Source organism: Canis lupus, chromosome 12 (assembly GCF_011100685.1).
Source record: "Canis lupus familiaris isolate Mischka breed German Shepherd chromosome 12, alternate assembly UU_Cfam_GSD_1.0, whole genome shotgun sequence".
NCBI lineage: Eukaryota > Metazoa > Chordata > Mammalia > Carnivora > Canidae > Canis > Canis lupus.
In genome coordinates this window covers 4114928-4132556 of record NC_049233.1, presented here as the reverse complement: position 1 = coordinate 4132556, position 17629 = coordinate 4114928, and the positions used below count along the sequence as shown (strand labels likewise).

The 17629-nt window shown below is 38.4% G+C and overlaps 1 protein-coding gene across 2 annotated transcripts in view; it reads left to right on the top strand.

Moving 5' to 3' along the window:
• The first annotated feature begins 71 nt into the window (after positions 1-71).
• ILRUN (inflammation and lipid regulator with UBA-like and NBR1-like domains) overlaps positions 72-17629 on the top strand; it is a 94488-nt gene continuing 76930 nt past the window's right edge. The window contains exon 1 of one of the 2 annotated variants that reach the window (XM_038553796.1): positions 72-424. In XM_038553796.1, coding sequence (XP_038409724.1) covers positions 267-424 — 158 coding nt within the window. In that variant the 5' untranslated portion in view covers positions 72-266. The remainder of the gene's footprint in view (positions 425-17629) is intronic. The other variant, XM_038553797.1, reaches the window with a different exon arrangement.

Sequence of the window (17629 nt, the reverse complement as noted above, 5' to 3'; positions counted from 1 at the left end):
GCGAAGCGAGAGGCGGCGGCGGCGGAGGCGGCGGCGCTGGGGGGGGTGGGAGGGGGGGGAGCGAGAGTGTGAGTGAGTGGCTGAGTGAGTTTATCCCTATGAGGCGGTGAGAGGCCCGGGGCCTACCTCAAAGGAGCGGGGTCGCGGCGCCTGCTAGCAGCGGGCCCCCTCCCTGTCCCCGGGCCCGGCGGCGCGGCGGCGGCGGCGGCGGCGGCGGCGGCGGCTAGGTTGCGAGGAGGCGGGGAGGCGGGTGTCCGGCCCCAGCCATGGAGGGCATGGACGTGGACCTGGACCCCGAGCTGATGCAGAAGTTCAGCTGCTTGGGCACCACCGACAAGGACGTGCTCATCTCCGAGTTCCAGCGGCTCCTCGGCTTCCAGCTCAACCCGGCCGGCTGCGCCTTCTTCCTGGACATGACCAACTGGTGAGCCGGCCCCGCCGCGCCAGCACTGGGGCCCGCGGGGAAGGGAAGGGACACCCGAGCTCGGCGGTAGGGCGGGCCGGGCGGGCACTGAGGGGCACCCCCTTCCCAGGGCGTGGACGGCGTGTGGGGTGCCTCGGGGACTGGGGAGAAATTGGGGGGCTGAGCAAGGCTAGAGAGGACGTTCGAGGGGAGTGGGGGGCCACGGGTGCAGGAGGGGCGGAGGGGAGGTTGGGGAGGGGCTCCTGAGGTTCTGCGGAGAATTAGGGGCCGAGGAACGTCGGGAGAGACTTGAGTACGGAGGCACAGGAGTAGACCTGAGCGCAAGAGGGCTGTGGTGTTGGTTAAGAGTAAGCAGAATAGGAAATAGGAATTTGGGGAGTGGGAAAAAAGCTGGGAGTATGGAGTTAGGGTCGAGGAAGACCGGGATAAGGGGGAACTCCGGGAGATAATTCGGTGTTAATGGAAGAACCTGGGGCACGGGAGAGACTTGGGAGTTGGGAGCTGAGAACACATATTGTGTGTGCGTGCGTGTGCGTGTTTGTTTGGGTTTCTCCATTCGAGGAATGATAGGGAAAAAGGAAAACAATATTATGGGGGAGGACAAGTGAGTACGGTAAGAGAGATGACTTTCCTGAAGAGTTGTGCCAGAGAGGAGTGGGGGGGGTATGCTAGTAGATCTACTAACGGAAGGCCAGAAAAGTGCTGGACCTGGGGCTGGGTCCGGGAAAGCCTTAGGAAAGGTGAAGGAAAGGAGATCATCTTGGACGAGGGAACTTTCTGAGGGGACTGGAGCCCTGGACCCCAGGATGTCAGAGTGGGGAGGGGCTTATCTGAAATAAAGCTGAGTTATTTGGGATGTTTGGGAAAATGGAGAGCTTGGCTTAGGCTGGGAACCAGTTTTTTGGCTTGGTGTCTCCTTGTAGAATTAAGGCAGAAGACCATGGCACTTAGACTAAAGGAGTGTTTCTTGGCTTTGAATGTAGCACTTGCTATTTTTGATAAGCAGGGCTTCTCCTTGTTCTAGGAGAAGGGGTTGTGGAGTTCACTTAGGGTGAGTGATGAAGTAGAGACCATCAGACTTACTTTGAAAGGATTTCAGGTGAAACAACTCATTTTTCTTTGGTCAGAAAGCCATGGGATGAGTGCCCTTTGCTCTCTGTGTTTGGGCATTCAGTCCCCTGACATGTGGAATCTTGTTTCTCTTGGCATCACTTATACAACCAGCTTTCCCTTTATTCCATGTCCACTGAATGCCTCAGGCAATGCCAGAAAAAAAAAAAAAAAAAGAGGCTGTAAGCCTCCTCTTTATCTCATTCTTCTTCTAGTCCTTTCTGGAATGATGCTCATCTTACTTGTAGCTGTGGTCACACCAAGAGTGGTGTGTGAATTTTTTTTCATTGTTGCATCATTGGTAGGTCTTGTTATTTTACCTTTAAACTTGATTGTTGTAGCAAGAGTGGAGTTTTTTAGATTTTAGAAAACTTTTTGAGGCATTGAATGCAGGAGAAAGTCTTTATAATTGAAGAAGCATTTGTGATCCCCACTTCTATCTTTTATGTCTGGGATTATCTAAGAGAGGGACTTACAGCTTCTAGTAGTTTTCTGAACACCAACCTATGGTGTTTAAATAGTCCGTGGTAGAGGTTATTGAAAACATTGAGAACAAGTATTACACTAGTGAAATTTGGAAGTAAAGCTGTATCTTGATGAGGGTTCTCTTATCTACCTACTTCTGTACCTCCAGCTCTTTTTCTTCCTTGTTTATACTACTTTAGCATAGGAAATGGCATATTGTTGCTACCAGTTTGGTAGGGGAGGATCATTATTTCTCCCCACTGCTTTTTGAGTTGTACCACTGAAACCCTGCCCTTATAAGTTTTTAGTTCTTTAGAGTCAGTATTTATTAGTATAATTATTATGGCTACAGAACCAGTGTAATGAATTTTATATGTTTGAGGTGTGTGTGTTTAACATCTAAGATTGTTTTTAGGTGTTGTGAAAGATGAGGCCCAGTGTGGATAAGAAAAAAAATAACTTAAAAATTATAGTTGCCTTATAAAAATTTTACTTGGATTTTTAAATAAAAAATTATTAAGCTCAAAGACACCATGTATTCTAATGAGATGACATCTGTAAGAAACAAGGTGTGATAGGGACGCCTGGGTGGCTCAGTGGTTGAGTGGCTGCCTTTGGCTCAGGGTGTGATCCCGTAGTTCTGTGATTGGGTCCCACATCGGGCTTCCTGCGTGGAGCCTGTTTCTCCCTCTGCCTATGTCTATGCCTGTCTCTATCTCTCTCTCTCATTAATAAATAAATAAAATCTTAAAAAAAGGGAGGGGGGGAACAAGGTGCGATACACTTCTGAACAAAGCAATGAGCCATTAAAAGATGGATTCAGGTTTTAAAGTAGTTAGAAGTTAGTAGCTTCTTAGAAATCCAGGCAATTAAGTGATAACTCAGCTTTAAGCTACACTACCTTATTTTTTGGCTGTAAAGTCATATCAGGTTTTAAAGTGGTTAGAAGTTAGTAGCTTCTTAGAAATCCAGGCAATTAAGTGATAACTCAGCTATAAGCTACATTACCTTATTTTTTGGCTGTAGAAGTCATATTTTTTGTCTTTGATTATAAAATGAAAAACTATTTCTGAACTGAAAGGAGGCTTGGTATTCTTTTCTTTCTAATGAAAGTAGTTAGCTGCAGTATTGTATTTTGATTGCTATTTTGACCTGGCTAAATTTGTCTTCTTAGATTTTTGTTTTAAACAAATATTCATTATAATTAATAAGATCTAGTTAAAATAAATGAAATTGTACATTTGTACTTGGTCAAAACATTTGTGTGTTACATAGTCTAGGGGCAACTAGGTGGCTCAGTGGGTTGAGCCTCTGCCTTTGGTTCAGGGGGTGATACTGGGGTCCTGGGATCAAGTCCCGCATCAGGCTCCCCACAGGGAGCCTGCTTCTTCCTCTGCCTATGTCTCTGCCTTTCTCTCTGCTTCTCATGAATAAATAAATAAAATCTTTAAAAAAAAGAAATATATGATCTAGATACTTATTATTTTTAAGTATCGTTTAATATCCAGTTTTGTAAACTGTTGAGATAATCCTAATACAGGTTAGCAAAATCTCTCTCAAATTGTTGTGATTAACCTGTTGAATTTGAGATGATTAACTTTACTGTGACTTCATAAGTGCCTGCTGTGCATTTTAATAAATAACCATCATTTAGTTGTTTGATAACTGTTAGAAAATAATATGGTAAGTTAAAAATTATTTTAAAATGTAGGCCATAAGTTTTCTAAAATGAAACTCAAGTTGGAAAGACTATGCTTCTGTTTTCAAAAGTATTTTTTGTTTTCAGTAACAAACAACTTTTTAAGAAGCTGTTGAACTAAATTGAATGTTTTGGCTTTGTAAATTATCTACCCTAGAATTTTTTTTTCTAGTTGTTCCTTGTGCAGTATGTAGATATATTTATTTGTTTAATTTGGAACCAAGTATGTTTCAATGTAAGCATTTTTTTGTAGTGATAAACCTGAGTTGGCAGCCATGCTGCTGGAGAATTGATAGAACTGCCTCTTAAAAAAAGTAGTCAATTTTCAGTTCCTAAGTGAGTACATAAAATGAATAAATGGTGTGAAAAGACCCAATATCTGAAGCCAACTGGAATGGCTTATAGATTAGTATAACTTTCTGTAGGAAAAAAAAAAAAAAAACTTTCTGTAGGTATAATGTCTTGCAGAGAGATACTACTGGGCTTTGAGTATAGAATCTGGAATTCTAAAACTGGAAGCTGCTTAAGAGATCCTCTAGTTCATTTCAGTTTTTCCTGAAGAATTGAGTATAATACTTCCAAGATCGCTTATTCTTACATCCCTGAGGGCAGAGATTTGCATGATACCTTATTATTGTGTTTAATTACTTTTCTAGTTAGAATTTTGTCAAAACTAAATCTCTCTTACTACAGTTTAGACTTTTTCATTGCTTATACCCTCCTTGGAGATGGAGAATATCTAATAAACATCTTCCTTAAGAGGTCAGAAAGTTTCTGTTAATCAAATCACTAAAGCTTTTTAACCTTTTATAATTTAAGCACATTCAATTTAGTGGTTTCTCATCCTTTAATGTAGTCTAATACATTTTTTGTTTTAAGGGGAAACCAGCATAAAAATTTAACGTAAGCCATTTTATTTAAGTGTACAGTTTAACGTTACATAAGATTTTAAATTCACTTCTGGCCTTCAAAATCTTTTGTCTCGTGTTTTTAAAGTGAGTTCTTTAGCATTTGTGACAAGAGGCAAATAACACTTTTAGATTTTATTTTTATTTTTTATTAAAGTAGGCTCCATGCGCATCTTGGAGCTTGAACTCAAGACCTCGAGATTGAGAGTTGCATGCTCTACTAACTGAGCTAACCAGATCCCCTAGATTTTATTTTATTTTTTAATACTTCTAGGTTTTTAGAGGACATTAACTTAGGAGTTACAGGTATAAATACAATAATTTTGACTAGCATATAGCCTGTATTGACTGTTCATTTGGCTAGTGCTTTGCAGTTGTGGTGTTGCAACATCCTAGGTTATCTGCAGGTATCTTCAGGAAGTATTTTGTATTTTTTGGAACATTACATATGCCCATCATGGATGGAACAGATGTTTTCTAGAAAAGTAACTTGGAGGAAAATGTTTTTATCAGTCTTGTCCTGTTGACTTTGTCAACATTGTCAGAGGCACCCAACTGAATAAAATAAAGGTATAACTGACACAGTGAAGGAAAATCAGAATCTAGACATGAAAATCAGTTGTACCTCTTTTTTTTTTTTTTTAAAGATTTTATTTATTTATTCATAGACACAGAGAGAGAGGCAGAGACACAGGGAGAGGGAGAAGCAGGCTCCATGCAGGAAGCCCGATGTGGGACTCGATCCCGGGGTCTCCAGGATCACACCCCAGGCTGCAGGCGGCGCCAAACCGCTGCGCCACCGGGGCTGCCCTCAGTTGTACCTCTTATTTCACAGTACCTCTCCTGCCTGATCTTAATCCATTTCTCAGTCACCTGCATGGTAAATGAGTTTCTGATCCATTCTCTGGTTTATATGCATGAGTCTAGGAAAAGTCCCTTTATAACAGATAAACCATGATATTAATACTGGGTTTCTTGAAAATAATTTGTGCCAAGCAGCAATTTTAGGAAGAGGGTAGGGAAGGATTGCATAACATTCTATGACCTTTTTAAAAAATATTTATTTATTTAAAGTGGGAGAGGGGCAGAGGGAAAAGGAGAGAGAGAATCTCAAGCAGATTCCCTGCTGAGCACAAGCCCCACTCACTAGATCTCACAACCCTAAGACCATGACCCTGATCTGAGATCATGACCTGAGCCGAAATCGAGTCGGATTCTCAACAGACTGAGCCACCCCAGTGTCCTACACTCTATGACATTTTCAAGGAGATTGGGAGTTCTTGCTTTGGAGTTCTTCTCTTCTACTTTGTTCTTACCTTTTTTGAGTGACACATACAAAGTGGGACTCTGGGTATGATATAAACAAGTTTACAAATAGAGCATTTAGATTCATTTTAGTTTTAAAAGGAGCACAGTAAAACATACATTGTTGCCTTACAGGAAGTCTTTACAAACGGTATTGCTGTGGGACTTGTATTCCTGATCATAGATGAAGTCAAAACTAATCTCCATTATAGCTAGGGTGGGTGGAAGTGGTTTCTTTACCATATCTTATCTTCCCACTCCTTCCACACAAAATTTGTGTAGCACATAACAGCAAAAACTATCAACCAGATAGTATTTAAATGAATGTATTTCGGATAGATCCTTAGCAGACAGTGTAATACAAAAAGCAGAAGACAGCTACTATTATAATTTGTGCTCTAGTAGGAAAAGAACATGTCTGAAATGATCAGAGAAAATTTTCAGGATAATGCAGAAACATTCATATATCAATACCGAATTAACTGTATAAAATTTCAGACAGGTAGGAATGGACTGAATCAAATACAACCAGTGATTCACAAAGATTGAATGGCTGCCATAGGCAAGTTGTGTTCTTAGAAGTTTTGAAATAATTAGTGGATTTGAATTGATGGAAAAGCAGTATATTGTAGGTAAAGTCTATTTCCTGAGTGAAACCAGGAAGGAGCAAGTGGAGCAGAGCCATCTAGGAGCTTGGCTTGGGTAAAATGTGGTTGGTTAATGGACTCAGGAATGACAAGACATGGATTTATTTTTATTTTTTGTTTGAAATATTGTTGATTTTTTAAAAATTGAGATGAAATCAACATAACATGAAATCAAACCATGACAAAGTGAACAATTCAGTGGCATTTACCACATTCACAATGTGGTAGCTACCACTTCTTTGTAGCCAAAACATTTTCAACACCCCAAAAGGAAACCCTACACCTGTCAAAGCAGTTGCTCCTCATTCCCTGGAAACCCAAGCTCTGGCAATCACCCGGGTCACCATTTTCTTCCTTTGCCTTGACAACCATCAATCTGAAGTCTTTATCTATGGATGTGTACCTATTCTGGATATTTCATATGAAGGGAGCCATACAATATTAGTCCTTTTGTGTCTAATGTCTTCTAAAGGTTCATCCATATTGTATAGCATGTATCAGTATTTCATTACTTTTTGTGGCTAAATAATATTTCAATGTATGCTGATACCACAATTTATCCATTCATCTGTTGATGGATGTTCAAGCCACTTCCAGCTTCTGGCTATTGTGAATAGTGCTGTATGAGAATGCATGTACACATATTTGAGTACCTGTTTTTACTTCTTTTGGTTAAATACTTAGGAATTGAATTGCTGGGTCTTAACGGTAATTCTATGTTTAACTTTTTGAGGAACCATCGAAGTATTTTCCATAGCAATTGAATTATTTTATATCCCCCAGCAATGAACAAAGGTCTGTCCCAGTTTCTCCATAACCTTACCAACCACTATTATCCTTTATTAAATTATAGCTATTCATATGAGTATGAAGTGGAACCTCATTGCAATTTTTATTTCTATTGCTCTGATTACTAATGATACTGAATGCCTTTTAGTATGTTTTTTAGCCATTTGTATACTTCCTTGGAGAAGTGTTTTTTCAAGTCCTTTTGTTTTTTTTTTTTTAATTTGGGTTGTCTTTTTTGTTCAGTTGTAAGAGTTCTTTATATGTTCTGTATACTAGACCCTTATCAGATATGTGATTTGCAAGTATTGTCTCCCATTCTATAGGTTGTCTTTTCATTTTCTTGATAACATCCTTCAATGCACATGTTTTTATTTTGGATGCCATCTAGTTTATCTAATTTTTTTGTTGTTGCTTGTGCTTTTTGCATTGGATATAATAATCTATTGCTAATCCCAAGGTCATGAAGATTTATCTCTATGTTTTTTCTTAGAGTTTTAAGATTTCATGTTTTATATTTAAATTTTTTTTTTTTTTTTTTTTTTTTTTTTTATGATAGTCACCCACACACACAGAGAGAGGCAGAAACACAGGCAGAGGGAGAAGCAGGCTCCATGCACCGGGAGCCCGACGTGGGACTCGATCCCGGGTCTCCAGGATCGCGCCCTGGGCCAAAGGCAGGCGCTAAACCACTGCGCCACCCAGGGTTCCCTCATGTTTTATATTTAGATGACTGACCTATTTTGAGTTAATTTTTGTATAGAAAGTGAGGTAGGAGTCCAACTTAATCCTATTGTAGCTTAATTTTGTTTTGTTTTTATAAAAGATTTATTCAGAGAGAGAGAGAGAGAGAGAGGCAGAGACACAAGCAGAGGGAGAAGCAGGCTCCATGCAGGGAGAGCTTGATCCCGGGACTCCAGGATCATGCCCCAGACCAAAGGTGGCGCTAAACTGCTGAGCCACCTGGGCTGCCTTGTAGCTTAATTTTAATTTAGCTTAATATGCTCTGTGACTGGCTTCTCATTGACTCTGTATTAAATATATCCTTTACTTGTATAGGATATATACTCTCTTTGGCTAAACCTAAAAATTGGGCCAGAAAAGGGTGCAAGGTTTTCTCATGGTGGAATATGTTATGGATGTTATATTGTTGGCAAAACTAAATGTGTTTTTAAAAAGTCAATCTATCCTTTTCCCCATCCTACTAGCCCGCTTTTCATTCTGATTTTTCCCTTTTCTGTTAATAGCTCCATTGGTCTTCCAGACATTAGGCTCGAACTGAATTCTATCCAATGCCCTCTTGTTCCTGGAGACCTCAAATCATTTGCCAAACCCCATTCGTTTCCACTCTGCAGTGCACTTCCCAACTCTTTTTTCCATTCCCCTTGCCACAACCTTAACAGGAACACTCTCCAAATTGGCTTTCTACACCTGGCGCTCTTCCTTCTAATCCATTTAATGGACACACCACTACCAGATAAATCTATCTTTCTTTTTTTAATAAGATTTTTATTTATTTATTCATGAGAGAAAAAGAGGCAGAGACAGGCAGAGGGAGAAGCAGGCTCCATGCTGGAAGCCCAATGTCGGACTCGATCCCAGGACTCCGGGATCACGACCGGAGTCAAAGGCAGACGCTCAACTGCTAAGCCATCCAGGCGTCCTTTTTTTTTTTTTTTTAAATTTAAATTCAATTTGCCAACATATATCCAGTGCTCATCACATCACATGCCTTCCTTAATGCCTGTCACTCAGTTACCCTGTCCCTCCACCCACCCAGATTAATCTTTTAAATCACAGCTTTATTTTGGTGCATTTTTTTTCTTCTTAAAAACCTTTAACAATGCCCTTGTTGAATACTAGAAAAAGAACAGAGCTTGACATTCAGGGCCCTCCAAAGATTGGTCCTGGTTTATCTATCTCTACATTTCTGGCGTATCTTTTCTTTTCTTTTTTTTTTTTTTAAGATTTTATTTATTTATTTGAGGCAGAGGGAGTGTGCACATGCATAAGTTGGGGGGGGGAGCACTAGGAGCAGGAGAAGCAGGCTCTCAACTGAGCAGGCAGCCTGAGAACCCTGAGATTATGACATAAGCCAAAGACAGACAACTGACTGAGCCAGCCAGGTGCCCCCAACAAAAACCTTTCTGGTATATCTTTATTCTGGATATCTTCTTTCTCTCTGTTCCATTCAAACTGATTTGTTGGTCATTTTCCACACCTACTTTTGTTTTCCCAATTTTAAACTTTTTCTTCTACCTAGAATGTTCTTTCCTTTTCTTATGCCTCATGAGATCCTTTTTTTTTTTTTTTTTTGAAATTGGGACACTAATCACTGTAGTAGTGCTGTCTTCTCTAAACTCCACTCTTGCCTTTTTAATATCATTGATCACATATGATACGTACGCAGGAGAGGAAAATACACCCTAATAGTTTTTGGTTCTCCCAGAACATCTGCTGCCATGAATGGTATATATTTGGTGCTCAGTAAATATTTGAAGTAAGCTGTTTAGGTAAATGGAGTAAAGACTTCGTTTTTATAGAAATCTTGAAGAAATAAGTTCTATAATCTAGGCTCTTTTTAAGGCTTTTTTTTCTTTGTGGATTTCATTTGCCATAAGATTTAAATGTTGCCAGTATATATTCCAAACATGACGTGAAAGAAATTAAAATTAAACAGCAAGAATATTGTATCTGGAAGCAATTTGAGCCCTCTAAATATTGGCCCACCTTATATACCTACCTTTTCAGGCATATTTCCTTGAACTGAATATTAGGTAACATTTATTTAGATGTGAATGGAGAAAAATATTTTGTGGGGTCTCTAAAGTTTTTCTGTATTTCATTGAGGAAAAAATTTAAAAAGTAATATAAGCACATAGTAAGTTCAAGTAGTTTAGAAAGGCCTTCACAGGGGTTGCAAACTAAAATGTCTATAGATGTCAGGAGGCGAATCTGAACAGTTGAAGTGTTGGAAAGAAACAAGCGCTAGAAAGTACTTGTCTTTTTTAAGAAGGTTACTTCCCTTAATTCAAATATTACCAGGATGGAATGGCGTCCTAGTGTTCTTAGATTTTTCCATTTTTTCAAGAGAAGCCAGTAAATCAGAGTTTTATGGAAAATTTCCTGATTTTCAAATGTTGGCAACTAATTCAAATATTTTTAAAACACTGTATGGGCCAAATAAAGCACATCTATAGGTAGGATGTGGTCCTTGGGCCACTAATTTGCAAACTCTGGGCTAAAAGTGAGAAGCAGAAGTCCCCTTTCCTTTCCACATATAGCAACTACTGTCTGTTTTTTTCTGTACCTTTTAGAAAATTTCTATGCCTTTAGAATTTTGCATGCATATATATACACATATATACTTAGAGAAGTGTGTGTGCATATATGTATTTTAACAGCAGTGGTATTGCAATTTGAATAATTGTTCTTCCTATCCAGTATAATGGATACCACAGCCCTTGAACTGAATTAGTTGTCATGATACTTGGATGGGATGATCAAATAGATACATACTTTTCTAAAAGTGCAGAGGTAGATTTGATCTCTTCAAGTACAGTAGAATTTCTTCACTGTATTGAGCAACAGCCTCTCATCCAGTAATTACATATAATTATTAAAAAGTTCTTTTGCTATGTTAAGAGCAAAATGTGTTAACTAGTGAGTTCATCTGAATTTGCTTATGAGAGATTGTCAGGGAACACATTTTATGAGTTAAACTTTTTAGGAACCTAAAACACAAGACTGAAACTCACAGAAGAGGTTTAGCTCTTATTATTAAGTTGCCTTGTGCAGATGAAACTAATACATTTTTCACTTGTAAGCGTAATTGATTTTGTGAGTGGTTTTCTAATGATTTGCCAAAGTTAATATATGTCTTGGGAGGGAACAATTTATTCCAAATATGGAACTCAGGCCCACTGAAATTACTATGTACTGGATTTTAAAAGACTCACTTTAAAAAATGAACAGTGGTGTTTTCTTATGTTTGAGCCTTGGCTCTGTGAAGTGTTTCCAAAGGTTCACACTTGAATTATTGTGCTTGAGGTCAGTGATTCACAGCCTATTATGGAGCAACAGCCTACTACTCCATTGAATGATACACAGTGTGCTTTCTAAAGTGCTTTCTGGTTAGCTTTCCTTTCCTTTGCTTTGGCCTCTTTCCTCCCCTCCCCTCCCCTCCCCTCCCTTCCCCTTTCCCTTTTCTTTCCCTTTCCTTTCTTTCAATGGAGCACAAGCAGAGGGAGAGGGAGAGGCAGACTCCCTGCTCAGCAGGGAGCCTAATATGGGGCTTGATCCCCACACCTTGGGATCATGATCTGAGCCAAAGGCAGACACTTAATGGAGTGAGCCACCCTGGCACCCCCGCATTTCTGTTCTATAGTAAATTTTACTTTTTAATTTTTTGTAATACTTTGATAATAGGGTTTGGGAAAATGGAGATCACTGGCTGCAGGGTGGGTTTTGCATATAACTACAACTGGAAACCAACTGCCTTTAAAAATTTTAAATTAAAAAATAACTATTTTATTATGATATAAAGTTTTATTGTTACATAAATCATTGCAGATAAGCTAGAAAGTGCCAGTCAGCAAAAAGGGAGCAGAAATAAGCCATACTCACAGGAGCCAGAGATAAATAATTTTAACCTTTTCATCTCTATTTTTCTCATACTACAGTATGTGTGTGTACCTGTATGTTTTACAAAAGTGGAATATTTACTATATTCCAGATACCTTTCCAAGTAATTGTTTACTCTATAATTTAATGTTCACAATAATTTTAGGAAGTAAGTAACATTATCCTCATTTTACGAAAAGGAAAAGAGATTCAGTAAGGTTAAATAATTTGCCTAAAGTTACATGGATAATAGTGGTAGAAGTATGATTCAGATTTAAGCAGTGTGCACCCGATTGCTGTTTTATACACTAGGGACGTTGCTAGGGCTGCCATAACAAATTATCACAAATAGGGTGGCTTAAAACAAAAAGTTATGTTCTTACAGTTCTGGGGAGGCTAGAAGTTGAAGTCAGGGCATCAGTATGGCTGTGTTCCCTCTAAGGTTTTAGAGAAGAATCCTCCCTTATCTTTTAGCTTCTGATGACATTTCTTGGGGTTCTCTAGGTTTGTAGCTGTTTTCACTCTGATCTCTGCCTCAGTAATCACGTGGCCTTCTTCCTTGTGTATGTGTCTCCAGATTTCTCCCTCCCCAAAAAGACACTAGGCAGTTGGATTTTGGGCCCAGCCTAACCTGATCTCTTCTAAACTGCAGACTCTTTCCAAATAAGACCACTTTCTGAGGTTCTGAGTAGATGAGAATTTTGGTGGATACTCTTCATCTGCTACACACACTATTTGTAATCTGCTTTCACTTAAAATCTCTTATGGCTGTTCTTAGTTTTTAATAAATACGATTCTACACTTTTAAAGGCTTCATAGTATTCTGTTACATGGATATAAAATAATTTAATAATCCTTTTTCATTGGATATCAGGGTTTTTAATTTTTTGTCACTATAGCCTCAGTATTGAATATCCTTGTAGGTAAGTCTTTGCTTGGCATTCTTAATTATTTCCTTAGAATTTTTTCCTAAAAAAAAAAAAAAAAAAAAAAAAGGAATTTTTTCCTAGAATTAGGTTGCCGAGCTAAAGATAAACATGGCTTTTAGTGCTCTTAATATTTAATTGCCAAATTCTCTATCTCATAAAGGTCAGGCTAATTTGTATTTCCACCACTACTGTGTGAGTAATAATACCTCATCAATGCAGAATATTACAATTAAAATTTTTTTTCAGCTTGGTAGATTAAAAAAAATGAGACTTGTTTTAATTTGTATTTTGTCATTTCTGATGAGTACTTTTATGTCCTAAATATCCATTGTATTTTTTTATGAATTGGCTGAACATGGCCTTTGTCCATTTTTTTAAAAAAGATTTTATTTATTCATAAGAGACAGAGAGAGAGAGAGGCAGAGAGAGAGAGACACAGGCTGAGAGAGAAGCAGGCTCCCTGCAGGGAGCCGGATGTGGGACCCTGTCCCGGGTCTCCAGGATCACACCCTGGGCCGAAGGCGGCGCTGAACTGCTGAGCCACCTGGGCTGCCCTGTCCTTTTTTTTTTTTTTTTGTAACGAAGTATGCTTTTTGGAAAGTGGAATTTTTCCCCCCTGACTACAAAAGTAGTAATACTGAAAACCAACAAATTCAGAAATGTTGAAGGAAGACAATAAAGAAATAAAGCCACTTGACAATACTACTCAGTTGTCAGTTTGTGTTCACAAGTATGCATATGTAGATATTTGTACGTGAGAGAGGTATATAGTTTAAAGATTTTATTTATCTGACAGCATGCAGAAGCAGGGGGAGAGGCAGAGGGAGCAGGAGAAACAGGCTTCCCACTGAGCAGGGACCTCAATTTGGGGCTCAATTCAAGGACCCCTGGGATCATGATTTAGGGAAGGCAGACACTTAACAGCTTAACTGACTGAGCCACTCAGGGGCCCCTAATTTGCATTTCTTTGTTTGCTTGGTGAGATCTTAAGTTTTATGTGTGTACATTGGCTATTTTTTAATAGACTTACATTTTTAATTTGAAAAAAAAAAAAGTGTAATGAAGCCTGAGTACCCATCATTCTGATTTCACAGTCATTAATCTTTTTGTCTTTTTTTTTTCTTCATTTTTTCTCACCAGAAGGACAGTATTTTACTCCCTCCCCCCCCCTCAGAGAGCCCTGGGGGGTGGGGGTAGGGGGCACTGCTGAAGCTGGGAGGGAAGGAAGGAGAATCTTAAGCAAGCTCCACCCCTAGCGCAGGGATCGCACAATCCTGAGATCCTGACCTGAGCCAAAATTAATTAATTAATTAGTCAATCCCTTAACCAACTAACTGAGCCACCCAGGCACCCCCAGTTTTAGAACATTTCTGTCACTCCAGTGAGGTTTATGCCAATTTGTGGTCAGTCCTGTTGCCTTCAGCACCAGCTAACCACCATTTAAATGTGCAGTATGTGGCCTTTGTGGCTGGCTTCTTTTCCTGAGCATAATGTTTTCGAGGTTTATCTGTGTTATAGCATGGATCTTTTATGGAAATTCATTCTATTCTGTTTTACTGATGAATAGTCTAGATACATAAAAAAATAATCATTATTGTTAAAAAAATATTCAAACAGTACCAAAGTTATTTCAATGAAAGGTAAGTCTTCCTTTGATTCTAGATTTTATGTCTCTGTCAGAGATGGTACCTACTATCAGTCTCCTGTGTATCTTTCCAGATGTTGTTCTACATAGTTTTAATACCTGTAAATGTCCTCTCTTTTTGGTATCTTTGTCATTTTATTATATTTTATTTTATTTTTTATTTTTTGTCATTTTAAAAATTGGTATTTGTAAGTTATATGTTACACATGTTTTTTGTGTCTTGTTTTTTAACTTAAAGTTTTATTTAGATAATTATAAAACCAATACACGTTTTTTGTGAAAAGTTAGTATGTAAATCCTTGTGTTTTGTCTCCCTTGACTGACTCTCCAGAAGTGGCCGTTATTCTGTTTCTTCAGAGACGCTATGTACCTTTGTAGGCCTGTATTTGATCATAGTGGTCACAGAGTCCATATGTATGCTAATGAAGATTATAGCTATATCTCCTCCATTCTACACACAGATTTAAATCCTTCCTCCTACAGTTTTTTTTCTTTCTTTCTGAAAAAGAACTGTCTTCTGTATAGACAGTTAAAAGTCAGTGTTCGTGATAGTAGTCTTTAAGTCTTATATGTTAGGTCTTGGGAAATTTTTCTCCTCCACGGCACTTTAAAACAAACTTTGAGGGCAGCCTGAGTGGCTCAGCGGTTTAGCCCTGCCTTCAGCCCAGGGCATGATCCTGGAGACCTGGGATTGAGTCCCACGTCAGGCTCCCTGCATGGAGCCTGCTTCTCCCTCTGCCTGTGTCTCTGCCTCTCTGTGTGTGTGTGTCTCTCAGGAATAAATAAATAAAATCTTAAAAAAAAAAAAAACTTTGATATGTTAAGTGTGGACTTTAGGCCAGGTCATTTCAGATCTATCATCTACTTCACTTGTCAAGAGTTTTTCCGACAGAGATCATGATCTGTAGATGCACCATCACTTGCATAGAGGTCTTATCTCCTACCCCATGCTTGAAAATACGCATACACATGCAAATGGAGTCATACTATACATACTGTTCTTAGATTAGCTTCACGTCAAAATAATGCTGAAGACATCATTTATTTTAATGGATGCATGGTATTTTTTTCATTGTGGCTGATGATATTTTATTTAAATAGTTCCTTGTTGATGGACAGCTAGGGTATACGTATTTGCTTTAAAAAGCTACCCTGGTATGGGTACAGTTCTAGAAGTGTAATTACTGGGGCTGGGTGTATGGGCAATTTAAATTTTGATAGGTAATATCAAATTCACTTCAAAAATATTGTGACATTTCATTTTTACTGTCAGTGTACAAGAGTGCTTGTTTGCCACACACTTTTTTCAACCCAAGAATGATCTTTATATTTACATTGTTGCTGATCTGATGGGTTAAAGGTGTATTCATTTTATTTTGTATTCCTTTAATTATGAACGAGGTAGGACATCTTTCCATATCTTTATTGGCTATTTGTATTTTCCCCCAGATTTATTGAGGCCTTTTGTGCTTTTCTATGACTTACTAGTGTTTTCTTGTCTACCTTAATTGGATTGTTATTTTTTTCTCTTGTTGACTTGTTTGCATATTAAGGAAATTAGCCTCTTATTAAATACTTGCTTTTCCTCTAGTTTGTCTTTTAACTTGGTTTATAATTTTTTTTTTTTTTACTCTGTGGTACTTTTTTTGTGAATTTTTATGAAGCTGAAACCAGCAGCCTTTTTTGATTTCTGCTTTTGGTTTCATGCTTAGAAATCTTTTCCCCTCATAATTGTTAATATTAATTATTACTCACTTCTGTTTTCTTTATGATTTCAAAATTTACATATAAATCTTTTATATAGTTGAAATATATTTGGCAGTGTGGTGGGAGATCAATATCTAATATATTTTTCAGATAATTGGTTATTTTCCCCTACTTTTTTGAGAAATTCATATCCACACCCTCGTCCCCCCAAAGATTTGAAATGCTATCTTTATCATGTATCAAATACTTATTTATATTTTTGGTCTTATTTTTTCACTTTTTCTTCTGTCATATTAGTGTTTATGTCCAGTTTTCTAGGGTTGAAAAAGAGTTTTAAGGTTTACTTAAAAATTTAATTTTCACTTTATCCAAGTTATAAATGCACAGTTTTCAAGAGTAAAGTAGTTCTACAGGGATTAAGAACAAGAATTCTAGACCCCTTTTTCCTTCTTTCACTCCCCAAAACAAACAGTTCTTTTGACTGATTTTGAGATTTTTACCTCTCTACTGATTTTTTTTTTTTTTTTCCAGTTTTAACCATTACCTGTTGATTTCCCGCTGGGAGATGGAGATTTCATTCTTTGATAGCCAATGTGATGGTGAAGAGCAAAAAAGTTCAAAGTTCTTCTGCTACTTACTATTTGTGTGACTTTTGGCAAATTATTACCCTGTCTGTGCTTTGGTTTCCTCACATATAAGGACAATATCTGTTTTTATCTGATGATTAGACAAAAGATAGCTGTGCCTGGCACATGGAAATTTTTGATGTCAGTCACCCTATCTCCCATTCTCCTATCGTTATCATTTGTAATTTGGTTAAGTCAGTCTTCAGTTTTGTATTTTTTTTTTTTTTAATTTTTATTTATTTATGATAGTCACACAGAGAGAGAGAGAGAGAGGCAGAGACACAGGCAGAGGGAGAAGCAGGCTCCATGCACCGAGAGCCCGATGTGGGATTCGATCCCGGGTCTCCAGGATCGCGCCCTGGGCCAAAGGCAGGCGCCAAACCGCTGCGCCACCCAGGGATCCCCAGTTTTGTATTGTTTTAATTGTTTAAATGCTTATTGACACTTGAGTTTATTAGTATACTTAAGATTCATTTTCCTTTCCTGTACAATCTTTTGCTACCCCAAGGATAATAAATGTGTTGATTTTTGGTTTGCTTAGTCTCTTAGGTATTTTTTTCCTAAGTTACCCTCAAAGTCCTTGCCAACTATGAATCCCTTGGTAAGTTCAAACTGTTATATTTGTTTTACCTTTTTGAAGTTTCTTGTAGAGAATTTGACATACTCTGATCTGGACTGATTGAGCTCTGGGTGTGCTACGCAGCTCTTAACATCTTGGGTACCCCGGGGATTTCTTTCACACTCCTACTCCCCAC